This window comes from Gracilinanus agilis, chromosome 1 (assembly GCF_016433145.1).
Source record: "Gracilinanus agilis isolate LMUSP501 chromosome 1, AgileGrace, whole genome shotgun sequence".
Taxonomy (NCBI): domain Eukaryota; kingdom Metazoa; phylum Chordata; class Mammalia; order Didelphimorphia; family Didelphidae; genus Gracilinanus; species Gracilinanus agilis.
Genome location: NC_058130.1, coordinates 502614737 through 502631916, shown reverse-complemented (window position 1 = coordinate 502631916; position 17180 = coordinate 502614737). Strand labels below are relative to the sequence as shown.

Genomic DNA, 17180 nt, shown 5'->3' with positions numbered 1-17180 from the left:
AGTACTAAATCCTTTATATGGTTGACCTGAATGAAGAAGAATAAAATACCAAGCAGTTTTGACCACTAAGTTTATCTAATATGAGTAAAATTCCATATATTTTAAGAGGAAAAGTATCTTCTGTGGCTCTGTTTGCTACACAGTGAGTATACTAAACAGGATATGTTTTGTTGATTAAGAAGTGTGTTTGAAGTAATTAAACTGATTTTGGTGGGAGGGAAGTGGACTTCTTATTTCATAAAGATATCATAAATCCAAATGTTTTCATAACTCCTAATAGTGAGATAAGGACATTTGGAAATAAAAGTTTTTTAAAAAAAATTATTTTATGGATTACTGCAAAATCAATTTGCTTTTTTTTAAGGCTACTCCTAAACTAAGATGGATCTCAAGTCCTAGGGAATAGCCTAAGCCCCAAGACATATACTAAGTGATTCACCCAGGATCCCATAGCTCCCAACTGTCAGAGATAAAATTTGAACCCAACTAATCCTGACCCTTGGTCTTTACACTATCATAGCAAGGTAATCAATAGAGGGCAACATACACATAATGGTCAAGGTATATTTCCGTTAAAGGCCATCTCTGTATCTAATAAGAAAAACACAGTTTTGATTGCTATACAGAATTCTCACAAATAAAAATCCTAGAAATATTAACTAGTTTTTGGAGTCCTTAGCCACAAAATGAGGTTAATAAATTAGATTAAATCTAAGTTCTCTAGCATCTCCAATTTTCTTGATTCTAAAGAACAGCTCATTTTAGAATTAGAGTATATTAAAATTTATGAATCAAAAGGAACAAACCTTGTTTAAGTTAACATTTTCTTCTACAAGTTAAAAACTAAATCTATGATTTTTGTGTTACATCTTAGCACTTGACAATTATACAATGAGAGTAGCATCTCCTATTTCAGAGCTGATGACCACTTATACTTGAATGCTTACTAGGTTAGATTTCAAGGCTTCACAATTTCATAAATTCTGCCTTCACCAAGACAGATTACAACTACTCTCTCAGACAACTTTCATGAGTTGTTATGACCAAAAAATAAAAGTTTAACATCTGATATAAAACTTAAACAGAACTCAACATGATCATCTTTCCTTCAAAATCTGCTCTTTCTGTACACATCCCTCTTTCTGTCAGTGCCAAGATTAGTATTCTATATTCAAAATCTCTCACTTCAAATACTATATCAGTTACTAAATCTTATTGAATAATATATTTCAACTATTTTTCTCATATCCATCTCTTCTCTTTCTATTTCCAACCTGGCACATGCCCTCATTGCAACCCACTTAGCTTATTGAAATGGCCCTCCAATTCATCCTTAAGGTTACTGAAAGAATTACTCCTTATATACAAATCCTGTTTTGTATTATCCTGCCTTATAATCTTCAATGATTCAGTGGTTGCTAGCCTAGCATTCAAACTATTGCACATTTTCAGTTTTATTTCATATTAATTCCTTTTAGATATACTATGGTATTAACAGCCAAACAGTTCATGCTATTTAAAGTACCTAAAATAAAAGCCAGGCCCCCACCCAACAAACTTTAATGTTTATTTAATTCTAACCCTTCCTGGAAACAGGATTCCATATCTTAAAAGAAATATTCCTTGCTCTCTGCTTTGTCCTTTCTTACAACTTTATTTTGTCTATCTCTTAGACTTTTGTGAATTTTAAAAATTAGTTGCTTGTGTATGCAAAAATTTTTAGAAAGCATTTATTAAGCACTTATGTGCAAAGCTTTGTGCTAAATACTGGTAATATAAAAAGTAAAAACAGAAAAGTTGTTAGGATAACAAAGAAGAATACAAAAGACAGTTCCTGCTTTCAAGGGGCTCACATTCTATTGGCAGAAATAACACACCAAGAAATTTGCAATCTCAAATTGGATAGACAAGTCTCATTTTTCTTAGGGTGCAGTGGCAAAACTAATGACAATGTACTTAGTAATAACATTAATTCTTTATTGTAATTTAGCTGAAATCATCAGTTTCTAACATTGAGCCATTTGACAAAGCCAACAACACTTTCTTTTACTATTCTTCAAAATTTTTGCAGAAGCAAACAAGAGGCTGTATGTACGGCTCTAAGGCCTGGGCTGGAAGCAGGGTCAGAGGGTCTAGAGGACACTGCTGTTTCCAAGGCCTTGGGCTATCTCTATTAGGATCCACGGAAAATAGGTAGTCTTGTTGGTTTTAATTGCCTGGCACTGTTTCTTTTTCAGGATGCTTTGCTAGCTATGCTAGTTTGCCTACATCTTTCTTTTTAGGAGTCACTTCCTTGAATAAGGTCTTTGGGCAGCTTAAGCCCCATCTTCGAACTGGTCTGTAAGCTACATGACAGCAAAGATAATTTCTTAAGTAAAATTTGACTGGCACCAAATGCTTGGTGCTATGCACATAAGAAGTGGTTAGTAAATGTCTGCAGAAGTAAACTGTACTGGGAGTAGACCTTAATTCTCTTACTGGTTCTGAATTCATTTGATAATTATATTATTGGAAGCCAATATCTTTGGAATATACAAGCCTCTGATATTCCAAGGTAGAATTTGATTCTGTGAATTTTTTCTAGGATATCCTATTAATTGAATTTCCAGAGAATAATCTAAAACCTAGGGATCACAAATGATATAATTTAATCTAATATTTTAGTAAGCTCATCCAGTTAAATGATCTCAGTGGAGGAAAAAAATACACACTTTTCAACATTATAAGTAGATTTTATATGCTGTTTCACTCAGGGTCTTAAATCATACACACACACACACACACACACACACACACACACACACACACACCCATCCATAATCTGTCAGAAAGCATGTCATTCTACTATCTGAAATTTTTGGTATATATTTCAGAAAGATTTCATAGTTATGGTCCAAACTAAACACATAGCATAGACATATCTTTGGCAAAAAAACTTTCTGAATGCCCAAAAGTAGATAGAGGCATTCTTCTTTAATTCACTTGGGAATCCAGTAACAACTACAGATCCTACATCCAAAGGCAAGGATTATTCACTATATTATGCTTTGAGGAAGTATAGTCTCAGTATCTGCTTCTTACTTATTTAACCTGGTCACTATTTCAAAATATTTTCAAAATTTCATCTAGATGGCAATATCAAGTTTTGATGGCTGCTGAGAACCAGGTCACACATATGAGATGTGACACAAGATATATCTAGCTATGGAAAAGTAAATTGATGGCTAATTTTCTCATTACCACATCTTATTTTTTGTCTTTTTGTCTTTTTTTTTTTTTTTTTTTTGGCTGTGCTTTAGAATATAAACTTATGAAACCGCTGTAGCCCATTCTTGGTCATTTTTGTTTTAAAGCCATCTTGTAGGATTCTGAGATACTATAATAGCCTTCTCATTGGTCACCTCCTCTCAAGTCTCTTCCTTTTCTAATCTATCTTCCATTCAGCTGCCAAAGTTAGGTCTACTTCTGTCACCCAACAAACTCCACTTGTTCCCTAGAACCTAAAATAGTCTCAACTAGAAAATGTTCTGTTTGGCATTTAAAAGCCTTCACAACCTATCCCTTTCCTGCCTTTTTGGTCTATCCTGTATCCCACAGTACAGCTGGACTGGCCTGCTTGCTGTTTCCCATATACTATAGTCCATTCCAAATCACAGTGACTTTTCACTGGCTGTTTATCATGTTTCATTAAAAAACAACAACAAGGACAACAAAAAACAACCTTACCTTCTATCTTAGATTTTACACTACCAGTTCCAAGGCAGAGAGTAGTAGAGGTTGGGTTACTGGGTTTAAGAAGTGACTTGCCCCAGGTCACATAGCTAGGAAGTGTCTGAGGCCAAATTTGAACCCAAGGCCTCCCATCTTCAGGTCTAGCTCTCTATCCACTTAGCCACCCACCTACCCCTAGTTTTCCAAGTTTTAAATGGTTTCCTTTTTTACTTTTGCCCTGGGCTTCCTTGACCTCCTTTAGGTCTCAGTTGAAATATGACATTGTACAAGGTGCCTTTTCTGGTGTCATCCACCACCTTCTCTCCTATGCTAGTACCCTGCTCTGAGACACAAGTCTATTATTTATATGACACAACTCTCTATGTAGCATGTTGTTTTGCCTATTAGAACTGTGAACTCTTTGGGGGCATGGATTGTGTTTTGCTCTTTTTTTGTATTCCCAGCACTTAGCCCGATGTCTGGCAAATGAGAGCTTACTAAATACTTGGTGACTGACCAGAAAATATAACATTCAACATGGGACTAATTCAAATCTACATATTTTGCTTTCTGCCCCATTACATCTAAAGGTAGTAATTGCTTTGTTCTGATTAAGATTACATGGAACTGGGGGCAGCTGGGTAGCTCAGTGGAGTGAGAGTCAGGCCTAGAGACGGGAGGTCCTAGGTTCAAACCCGGCCTCAGCCACTTCCCAGCTGTGTGACCCTGGGCAAGTCACTTGACCCCCATTGCCCACCCTTACCAATCTTCTACCTATGAGACAATACACCGAAGTACAAGGGTTTAAAAAAAAAAAGATTACATGGAACAGCTTAGATAAAAAGAAGAAGCTACATTCCAAAAATAAAGCCTTTCCCACTCCGGTGATTTAGCAATTTTCTTGCATAAAAAGTGTTAGTATTTATTTTTTAAAAAGTAGATTATTCTCCAACATTTTAATAACATAATTTTACTTAACTACAAACAACAAATATTGTGTGAGCTTCTTAAGGATAGGGACACTCTTTTGCCCTTTCTTTTATATCTTCAGTGCCTAGCATAATACTTGGTGTACAGTAGGTGCTTAATAAATATTAATTGATTGGCTGACTGACATTATTTGCTTATTCACAAATAGTTCCTCTGACATTTGGTGGCTTCTAACACCTACAGTATATGACAGTGGCTATATCATAGCAGATATTTTCTTTCAAAAGCAAAATTTATATACAAATCAAAATTTTATAATGCACATTTTATTGTCATTCAGAAGGATTGGTAGAAAAATATTAGAGAAGTTAATTCCAATCCCTATATATTTGTATATGCCCATTTTCCTAAGGACAATGTAAAAATTTCATCCATTATGGTATTTATTCAACTTGAAATTCTCTTCAGAACAAATACTGAAACAATTTTGAGAACTTTCCTCTCAATTAAATTTTTCTGGAAAGAGTTTTGTTATTCTAGGCTCTTGTACTTTTTTTTTTAATGTTGTACTTCCTAACCAGAATGCTCTTTTTCAACTTACAGTGGAGTAATATGCATGGTGGTACAGGGATAACAACATTAGAGGTGGAGTCAAAAAAATCTAAGTTCTAGTCCTGCCTGATAAGAGTCAGTTGTGCGGGATTAAGTCAATCACTTAATTCTACTGAGCTTCACCAGTAAAACAGGGACCATAATATATTTTTCCTGCTGGGACTAATGTTGTAAAGAAAGTACTGAATAAACTGTAAAGTGCTCAATAAATGAGTGACTGTTATCATCATGCCTTCAAGACTCCTCTCAACAATCTTTACAATTATACCTTAGATTGATCACTAGACATACTAATCACTTATTCTAAGATTTCCAAGTACAATTTATACACCAGCATATATTCTGTTTCTATTTGTCTCCTATCCTCAAATATAAATTCCAGGGTTAAGATGACAATTTTTTCTTTTGTCTCCCTTTTCCCCTCTTGCTGCTCCCATGATGCACAAAAGTGGTAAAAAGAGAGTCTTTACTTCAGTGGTAGCTAAAAGAATTTTTTAGCTTCCTGGTTTTTTTTTTTTTTTACTCTTTCATTTACTCTCATGTGCCATATATTTCAATGAAATAATGTTCTGTCTTCTCTCTTAAACAAATGTTTGTAGATGAGCAAAATTCAGCTTCAAAATGTACTTTCCATGTAAAATAAGAGTAAATTTCAATTGTCTGAAAGAGCTTTGAGAAAACGTTACTCCATAATCAACATTATTTTTTGTAGTTTTTATTGTTAACTTATTTATATAACTGGTATTTTAATTGTTCATTTAAAGACTATTCTTTTTTTTTACTGGAGTTTATACCTTGATGATATCTGCATGGTGACCATATGACCAAATTAAAACTTAGTGTATATGATTTGGCAAAAAAAATCCTCCTGCATTATTATTTTATTAAAAATATGCTTTCTTTTCCTCCAGTTTGGACTATATCTTGGGATATTCACATATATAATGAATACAGATAACATCATATATGGACTTTTCTAAAGTCCCTTCCAAATGTAAGATTCAATTATTTTAAAGTTTATTAATATCGATGTAGAGATTTTAGAAATATTGGTAGAAAAAATGGAACTAAAACACCTATTATATTTAAGACACACAAAACATTTCTTTTTTTGTTTCTATATTTCTCCCTTTTGTTCACTCCCAATTTTGAAAAGAAATGGCCTATGGTTTCACCATAATCACAGAAGAGTCATTTTTATATCCTTTCACAATTAATGTTAGAATATCCATGAGAGAAAAGAAAAGGAACTCTATAATTTTGGTAAAAGTAATATTGTAATAAAGTAATAAAATATTCAACCCCCCAAAATTCATACTCAGGTCTAAGTTTTACTAAAATGTATTATGTCTACATGTTAAAGATTCTTTTCAGGCTAAAGTAACTTTAAAATCAAAGTAGTCTCCAATTCTTTACTGAGTTTCCAATTCAGACTCAAATCTCAATGATATGGTTTCTATAATCACCATATAATACAATTTAACAAACAGTAATATTTTTAGATTAAAATATTAATTTCATGTAGAAGACCATTGGTTTTCTTACTTAGATGCTATTCTAAATTCTATTCATTCACATGCAAATAAATATGTGTATGACCAATAGAAACCAGAGAATACTATCTTTAGTATTCATGCATAAAGTGTACATATCAATTGATGTCATTTTTGCTATGTACATATATTAAAAAATGTTTCAAGCACCTTAAAGAATTAGTATAGAAGACAAATCATTCTTTTTCTTTTAAACAAATAAAACCATCTCTAGGCATTCATCTAAAATTTTTTGAAATTATATTTAAAATAATTAATAAGATTAATTAATAAGAACAATGACAAGCACTTTAAGGTTTGCTTTTACACTATTTCCTCTTTCTCATACTTGCAACAACCCTAAAAAGTAGGTGCAAGTATCATCCTCATCTTACAGATTAGGAAACTATAGCTGGGAGTTTGCATGACTTGTTCAGGGTTATAGAGCTGATAAGTAGTAGAAGCAGGATCTGAACTTAAGTCTTCCAGACTTCCAAGTCCAGCACTGTGGCATTTATAAATGCTTATATATTTTTTCTTAAATACAATCCCAAATCACACCTTAGATCATCAAAAAGGAAAAAGATACTTACCTAGCATACGAATATACAATGCAGTTTGATCAGAACTGTCATAGGAAATTGCTCCACGTCTCTGAAAAAGAATAAAAACATTCTTAATACATGTTAATATACATGTCAAAATTTAACACACCTGCAAAGAAACAAAGGAATGTGCCCATTTATAATTTAGGAAACTAATAAGAACATAGTCGATTCCAGCTAGTATGTTTCTATTAATAGTGTCAGAGTTGAGAATTATTAATTTTGAGAAACCGCAAGGTAGTTTCTTTTCATATCTTCAGCTCAAAAAGATGTTTATTAAGCTCCTACTATATGTAAGGCATTATACTAGTTCTAAAGGGAAGAGAGAGAAGAGGTGAGGGAAGAGAGAGGGAGGAGACAATATAACCCATGTTGCCTTCTAAGTTTATAATCTAGCAAGAGGGACAAAACATGTAAGACAAACTAATCACCAATGGGATCAAATTTAAATAATATCATATTGAACAAAAGGAAAATAACAAACTGCCTAAAATAGCCTTATTTTCAAGGCGTTTATAATCTGACAGGAACATGAAAAGTAAAAGACGTTAACAACATAAAGATGATAAGGGTTGTCAGGAAAAGTCCTCACTAAGAAGTAGGATTTAGAGAAATAGCATGAAGCCTGCTACATCATATGATCTGGCTGAACTGGAAAACAAATTCTTCCACTTACTCATTTAACCCTGAGCATGTCTAAACCTTAATTTCTACAGCTATGATAGTAACTCTTATATGACAGGGCTCTCATGAGGAAGGTACTTTTATAAAGTGGTATAAAAATTAGTAATTATGAATAAAATGAGCAACATCTGGACACAAAAGAAAAGAAAGCAGCACAGGTAATAAATAGAGAAGTATACAAGACATGTTTGAGGAAAACAAAACAGCCTAAATTGAAAGATCATGCTTAAGTCAGGTTGTGAAAGAACTTAAATGTCAGGAGAAGGATTAATCCAGTAAAGACAAGTTAAGTTTGCTGGTTTGTTCTTAATATGTAAATACATTACCCTCTAAATTCTTTTTGAACTTGTAGTAAAAACAAAATAAATAATCAGGACAATAGCTAGTCTAATTCATTAAAGGCCTGAAATATCCTTTAAGTATAGTTTGATTACTTAATCCATATTTGGAAGAGAAACAGCTGCAAGTCTTTCAGAAAATCCACTTTAACCAGTGGATAAGAATAAATTACAATATGTTCACTGACTGTAAATGGATAACAACTCAAAGTATGCTTTCAAGTTTACAAAGTGCTTCCTTTAAGAGAATCCTAAGAAGCATGTAGTACAAGGTAACATTTTCAGACCAGGAAGCTGAGCCTCAAAGCTCAGTGAGTTGTGCAGGATTATCACACATCTAATAAGTACCTGAAATGTGCTCAGTTCTGCTGTCTCCAACAAACTTTTAAATATACAATTCTTACTTTCTGAAAACTTCATGGTTTTTTTCCTTATTAAAAAACTCTGATTTTAATTATTTACATGGGTTTTGTTATGATTTGGCCAGCAAAACTTTTTCATTATATTCCAATTGCTCTATGATTATCATCAGGGTTGGTATTCCTTCAAATGAAGCAGAACACATCCCCATCCATCACCTCCCATCTTACTTAACTTACATAACTGTTGTCTATGTCCCTTGTAAATTCTCCATATAGGGAAGGGGTGTTAAACCAATGCACTACAGAACTTCTTCAAGTTCTCCTAAGAACAGAGCATGTGGGCTGTCAACATTAGCTAAGTGCAGTGCTAAGCATAGTAGTTGACTATTCCTTGAACTGGTTGCACAAAGGCATTTTTTATTCATTTCTTCCTCTTCTGTGTGGATAGTTCAACTTCTGAACTCTTCTGAAAACTTAAAAAATCTCATATCAGGGGCTCTGCAAACATCTAGAACACGGTCCAATCAGCACAATAAACCCCATGGCTCCCTATTATTTCTAAGACCAACTATGAAATCCTCTACATTTTAAAACTCTTCATAACCTTAATCCCTTCTTTCTAATCTTCTTACATTTGACTCCCTCTCTATGATACAAATACACAGCCTACTTATATTTGTACAACATACTTCATCTCCTGACTTTGTGCTTTTGTGCTGGCTGTGCCAGCACAGTGCCTACAATGCTCTCTCTCTGGACCCTTTCCTCAGTTTCCCAGTCTTTAAGACTCAGCTTAAATCCTATCTTCTGAAAAACACATTTTTCCAGGTTCCATCCCCATTCACCTCTGAGATTACAATCCAGCCACTGCAGAAATCTTCTAAGTGCCAACTGATTAACATGTTTCCACTATTAGAATGTGAACCTCCTGAGGGTAGGAACCATTTTTCTTTGTAATACCAGGGCTTGGCATAGTGTCTAACACATACAAACACTAAATAACTAACAAATACTCATGATTAGTGACTGACATTTGCAAAAAGAAGCATTTGGAAGACCTCAATATCTATGGAATTCTTGTTCATTTGCATAGGAAAGCATCAATATAGGTGATAGATACTTTTGGCAAGTATTTTTCTACTTCTTAAGTATTGATTGATATTATCAGAAAGTTATAGGCTTGGAATCATGAAGACCTGAGCCTTATGCAGTTAAAAGCTTATGTGACTCTGAGTAAGTAGTTTAAACTCTCCTAGTCTCAGTTTCCTCATCTGAAAATGATAATAGCAGCGCCTGCATCACAAGGTTGTTGTGAAGATCAAATGAGGCTAACAATGTAAAATGCAAATATTAAAGGGCTAAATAAATGCTAGCAATTATTATAAGAGTATTTTCCCTTTATTGAATCAAATATTTTTAACTATTGAAAAATAAGCACAGTAGGATCTCATTATCTACATTATTCAGTTGTGGAACTATACAAAAATGCTAGCTGTTGCTTTCTTATGCCTTCATTGAGGATTCCTTCAATTTGTGTTTTTATTTTTCTCATGAAAATTTTCAGTGCTGGAAAAGGAAGCATGTAATAGCCACTAATATTTTATTGGCCACTTTTGGAGGGTACAGTAAGGTCCAAGTTTGCCCTCCAAACTATTTGGTATTCTCTCCTCCTTTATATGTCTTATGAATTAATTCTGAACCATATTTATAACATTATTTTACCCTCTTTCCATTCCATTATTTTGCTAAAGTCAAAGTACTGAAATATATGTAATATATGTATTCCCTCAATATTACAGCTATGTGCTGATTTGAATCACATATGTAATAACAAATATATGCTTATTTAATCTTGATAGTGATACTGAGTTCCTCAATGAATTCTCTATCTCTTCATCCTATGTAAGAAATGCTGGACTTACAAGTGGAAGTTATTTTCATATTGCTCTTCCAGGAAATGTTGATGAGAGTATTCTGGTTTCATTTATGACAAAAATGCAGACTGATATGATTTAGTTCATCTGGCATTACTTCTATTTAATCACTGAAAAATTCTCTCCCATTGACAATGCCTACAATTAAGTTAATAATTATCTATGCTCTACAGAGGGCATGATTCTTTATGCTCTCTGTCCCCTTTCTGCTACAGTCACTAGGGCAGTTGAAAGGTGCTTCATGGGATTGAGGGCCACTTTAAATTCTTCTTTGATGCATGGGTTGTTAAAGCCAAAGAAACGATCACCACACTTAGCTGGTCCTCAGAAGGCAGACTATGTTCTTGAGACTTTCCAATAAGGCAGAATTTGTTAGAACCTGAGAGCAGCCTTTGAGAACCCAGTATTACTTTCTATCACAAGTGAGGAACTGGTGAAGAGTTTGGTGAAAAGCAGTATAATATAAAGAAAAGAGCAATGGAAAGATCTCAGTTAAAAAAATACTTTTGACACTTACTAGCATTCTCCAGGAGTCTCAGTTTTCTAGTTTGATAGATTTAAAACTTGAAAGAAATTCAAAGACCATCTCTACCAACCTGCTCATTTTACAGGTGAGGAAACTAAGATTTAGAAGGTTAGTGACTTGTCTAAAATCAAAAAGGTAATAAATAGCAGAACTAACTTTGCAAGAGCAAAGAGACCTGAGTTTCCCCTCCTGGCTCTGAAAATGGATTAGCTGTAACCACCACTTCAAGTCACAAACTGCTTTTTTTTTCCTCCTTACTTCCAAAATTAAGATATTAGACTACATATAACCTCTGAAATACCCTCCAATCTTTAAAATAATGTAATTTCTATAACTATCTTCTATAAATCATACATATAATTCTGTATTCTATACATATAAAACTATATTCTATAACTACATAACGAAATTTTTTGGGCTTATGTATGTCTAAGCAAACTTTTTTTTTTTTTAATAACCCTTACCTTCTGTCAATACTGTGTATTGACTCCAAGGCAGAAGAGCAGTAAGGGTAGGCAATGGGGGTCAAGTGACTTGCCCAGGGCCAGCTGGGAAGTGTCTGAGGCCAGATTTGAACCTAGGACCTCCTATCTCTAGGCCTGGCTCTCAATCCACTGAGCTACCCAGCTGACCCCTAAGCAAACATTTTTTGATGCTGATGAACTAAAATTGATCACATTTCAAATCATAGGTTACAACATAAAATGTTCACATGCTGACAAATAAGGCACCATAGTAAGTCATCTAGTTATTTTTTCAATGGTATTTTTCTTGGGCAGCTGGGTAGCTCAGAGGATTGAGAGTCAGGCCTAGAGACGGGAGGTCCTAGGTTCAAATCCGGCCTCAGACACTTCCCAGCTGTGTGACCCTGGGCAAGTCACTTGACCCCCATTGCCCACCCTTACCACTCTTCCACCTAGGAGCCAATACACAGAAGTTAAGGGTTTTAATAATAAAAAAAAAATTAAATTGAACAGGTTGTGTTTTGTTCTTCAAAATGAACCTAGTAAAATGATTTCTCCCACTTAAAATACTTTTTATTACATATTTTGAAAGTCTAAAGAACTTGAAATAAAATATGCCTGTTACATAGGAATATATGCTTACTTTCTAAAATTCCCATGGCTAACCTGTTCAATTTGAAAGCCAAAAAATTCTATTTCTTTTTGGTCGCTAAGCAAGAGAATTCCTTTGTTGTCAAATTAAACTAAAATAGAAAAACGAAAAATCATATACTCCAGTTGTATTGGTTAAAAATTATGTCAATTTCTTTAATAAAGTAAAGTTTACTAAGAACCCACACAACAAACCTACAGATTTTTCATGGTAAATTTGAGTTAATTTATTCTCAAGCAAGAAACCTGTCTATCATTTAGTGCTAAAAACCATAGATTGACACTTGGGAGTTTCAATCTCTCTGTCTCTATCTCTGTCTCCTCCCTGTATAAAATGATTAGCTTATACAACTCAATACTGTTATATTAATACTGTTATATGGAGAGTCCTGGGATTCATGGCATGCGAAAATATTGATTTCTATGAGCCAAATCAGAATAAGGAACCACAAAACAAAGAAATGACCCTATGCTATAATCAATTTCCATCAAGTTTCTAATGTCTAACAGATTACCTTAGTATGAAGAAAACATTTCACTTCTGGGATAAGAGTATAAGGCACAATTTTTTGTGTGTAGCTATGCTAAAATTTTATTATGCTAACAATCCTACATGTCCTAATGGTAACTCACTGTCAAATCTTACTGATTGTTAGGCAGGAGTTAATTAATGTATATTAAAATTAATGCTAATATATTTCATAGCTAAAGTAAGGGCCAATGGTATAGTTAAAAATACTTAATATGAACCTTATGCTAAAAGTGAAAAGATCTAGATCTTGTTAAAAACTCATTTCCGGCTGTGCAACGTATAAAATTATACTATCCTAACATAAATCATTAAGTGAATAATAAAACAAGACTTAATTTGTAGATAAATTATTTAAAGATATAATAATTATTTGATAAAGTGATTGGTATAATAAATCAATTTAAAAGATGTTATTTCCCAAATAAAATAAAAATTTATGAAACCAATGTGAAGGGGAAAAAACCAAAACCAAGCTTCAAAACTATTTCAATGCTTAAAATAAAGATCCTGAAAAATGCCACCAGATATAGATATTAGCATAAATAATTACATGCTAATCCTGTAAACCTTTCTACTTGCTCTTTATAAGATACCCTAAAGATACTAATTTTGAAAAAGCTCTCCAGATAATTCATTTGCAACTTTGCAAGTCAGAAATTTCAATCAAGTTATATTATAAAGATTGTGCAGTGAATATTTGATTACAAAGGGTTGTTACAGTTACTGGTATTTTTTTTTAAAGTTAATAGTGAAAAAAAACAGAAATACATTTTTGCTGGAAAATTGTAAAGTAAAATTGTAATCAAAACCCTATGTCATTTGCAATTATGAAATACTCAGTTCTTATCCACATTTCCACCTCATCAGTGAATGGAAATAACTGAGAGGCTTTGACTCGTGACTTTCTAATTTAGCCATCCTGGGAACAGCTTGTAAAAGCAAATGAGTATAGGTCAGAACATGGGCGAGGCTGAGCTAATCAGAAACTACTGACAGCTACAGAAAAAAAAAAAACAAGCTACATTGCAGGTTCCCAAAGTGACTGTCTTTGACTACTTTGTAATATCACACCAACACTCTCTTCCTACCTTTCTGGAGTTGTGATGAATAAATCTCCTACCAACATAGTTTCTCATCAGAAGAAAACATTATTAAAAAAATTTTTTATTTTGCCCAGTATTTTTAAGTGTATGACTTAAAAAAAAACAACACTTCTCACCTTCTGTCTTAGAATTGATATCAATTCTTAGACAAAAGAGTGTTAAGGGAAAATAGGCAGGGTCCCATGGCTAGGAAGAGTCTGAGGACAAATTTGAACCCAAGTCCTACAGACTCCCTAGTTGCCCCTAGCATGTAACTTTTTAACTGGATTAAAGTTAAACTTTCTAAATTCAAACAAAATTAAAAAAACATGGATCCTGATTGTTTTCAAATAGTTTTCACAGGTATGTAATAAAATTGATCTTAATGCAAAATTACGTAAAAATATGTACTCCATTTTTATTTAAAAGGTTCCTAAAAGTTTTAGGTGAACAATGACTTTGAAAGAACACTGAAGTGAATCATTTCACAAAATTAATTAATTAATTCAACAACCACTTATCAAATATTCACCACTACTAAATACAATGGGAGGGCACTGGCAGCAGCACTGGTAAGAATCAGCTCAGGCAAGAGGTGGCATTTGAGTAGAACACTGAGGGAAAAAAAACCTAGAGATCCCATACAGGAGAGCACTGGAGGGCATTCCAAGTATAAGGGATGGCCTGTCCAAAAGCATGGAAACAGGAGAGGAAATGTTATGTGTGAGTAACAGAATGAATAACCCTTTGGCTAGAGTAAGGAGTGTGTGAAGGAGAACATGTAATAATTAGGCTGGGAAAGTTGGTTGGAACCAGCCTATGAAACAGATTAAATGTCAAATAGATGAGTTTGCATTTGAGTTATAACAAGATATCCCGGCCCTCAAGATTATAGTCTGGTGGGTGGGGGATGAGATTATCAGTTATATTATCTGTTATATATAAAGAAAGAACTGAAGTACAAAATAGGCTGTGATAATTGTGTAGGAGAAATTTTTAAAACTGAGTGGTAGAAGTGGGGAAAGCTTATTTATAGCTTGAGGTTGGGGTACAATGAAGGCTTCCCAATACAGGTACTGTTGGGGTGGGCCTTGAAAAAAGGGAAGAGTTTCAATAAGTAGAGATGAGAGGTTTGAAGGGAAGGCCCATTCCCAAGTGAGGAACTACAAGCAAAAAGGCAGTAAAGATCAAAATTATGTGGAATAATGACTTCAGTTTAGCTAAACTGGAAAGTACATGAGTGGGAGAGTAGAAGAATAAAAAGTAAACAATTACCGTTAAGTTTATACTTGGTATAAATATATTATACATTTATGTAGTCTGATTATTTGAATATAAATTTTATTTAAAATAAGACAAATGTAGGAAGTGAATTCTAAAGGGGAATAAAAATTGAAACTAGAAGTTTGAAAGAATACTATTTTGGACTATGTCAAAGGACAAAGCAGAAACGAGAATTTATTGGGATAAGTGGCGAGCTAATTAAAATTTTGACATATTGGAGAGATATAGACATCTTCTTTTAAAAACATGGAAGGGTAAATTTATTTATAAAAATTTACAGAAAATGCAGCTCTCAGGAATCGGACAAATATTATCAATCAGTAAATAAGGTAAAAATGTTTTAAGTTTCCCCATTTAAAGTTTAGAAAACATGGTTGGAATGATATAAAAACCTTAAAAAAAACAAAATAGTAAAATAGGTAGAAATGTTACGCTTACGTTCCCTCTCTCAATAAACTGATCATTTTTCCCCCCACAGTATTTGGAGCTAGAAAAGCCTTCTGAAATCATCTAATCCAAACTCCTTATTTCACAAATGAGAAGATTGAGGCCTGGAGAAATCAAATGACTTTTCCATGGCTACAAATCTAAATGGAGCAGGCTTTTTGTTTGGACCCTCATCTCTCAAACTGGGCAAGTATTCTGTTCCATTATTCCAAGATTAATGTTTCTACCTCAAATAATTTTCAAAGTTGAAATATTACTTTTGTGAATAATAATAAATAGCTTAATGAAAATGCCTATTCTCAAACAGTTTCTATATTTGACAGAAAAGCTTTATAGTCAATTAAAAATGGCTACACTTCTGTTAACATTAATTTGACCTTTACTCAATAACTTAGAAAGATTAAAAAAAACTATACTTTTTATAAAAAGGTACAATTTGACAAGTGATTAAGTACTAATCCTATCAATAAAATAATGTCTAAAATTTAAAACTACAAAGTTTCTTGATATTAAAGGTATACATTTTCTTTATATGAATAAAGACTTTTCAAAGAACGATGTATCATACTTCATGAAAATAATGAAAATTTTGCCCTGGAATATGGCATTTTACAAAATAAAGTAATTCTGGTTTTATCAATTTTAAGACAAATGTCTCAGATATGATAATCGGCAACTTGAAAGAAAATTTTGGACGTGATCAAAAAAACTGTAATATAATCACTGAAGATACTTCAAATGCAAAGTTCCAGATGCTAGATGGCAATAGGTTAATGTACTAATCTCTTTCAACCGCCTGGTATTTGGGTTCGAGGCCAGAAAAACAGGATATTTTGTTCCTTTTATTAAAGAACGAATTGGCCTAAGTTTATAAATTTAAAAGTTTTAAATAGATAAAGGAATCTATAAATTTTGGCAGGAAAATTTTTATTAAGATGTTTGATCATTATTATTAGAAATAATAAAATTGCAGCCATACTCAATCTATCAAATAAAAGATTTTCAGATGAAAACCAATCATCAATATAATCTTACCCACTGGACATACATAAATCTGAACTGGCACTTTCACAATAAGAATTATTCAATTATTAGAAGGTCTAACATAGAACTGGAGAGGAAAGAGGAAAGCAAGGGTCAAGTTTTTATACCAAACAAAATGAATTCTGTCCTTAAAAAGGACAAAGTTTATAGTTTATACTTGAGAAATACATTTTGGTCTTTGTTTTTGAAAATGAGTTTTCCTCCACAAGAAAATGAAATTTCTTTAGTTACAAAAAGTTGGTATATTTTATAGAGAATAATTATTAACCTAGTCACTAAAAAAGTCCTTTTACAAAGTTTAAGAATAAGTTGGTTTAAAATAACTAAAAAGGGCAAATAGCAATTTTAAGATTGCTTGATGGTAATTAAAAATCTAATAAATAAAAATTTAAGATAAAGTATGAGAAATCCACTTGTTATTTATTCTATCATACTTATGACA

At 33.0% G+C, this 17180-nt stretch overlaps 1 protein-coding gene across 2 annotated transcripts in view; it reads right to left on the bottom strand.

Annotated features, from left to right (window-relative positions):
- The window catches only part of PDE7A (phosphodiesterase 7A), a 141746-nt gene that overhangs the window by 46473 nt on the left and 78093 nt on the right, over window positions 1-17180 (bottom strand). For both annotated transcript variants that reach the window (XM_044666047.1, XM_044666055.1), the window contains exon 2: window positions 7379-7439. In XM_044666047.1, the coding sequence (XP_044521982.1) occupies window positions 7379-7439 (61 nt within the window). The remainder of the gene's footprint in view (window positions 1-7378; window positions 7440-17180) is intronic.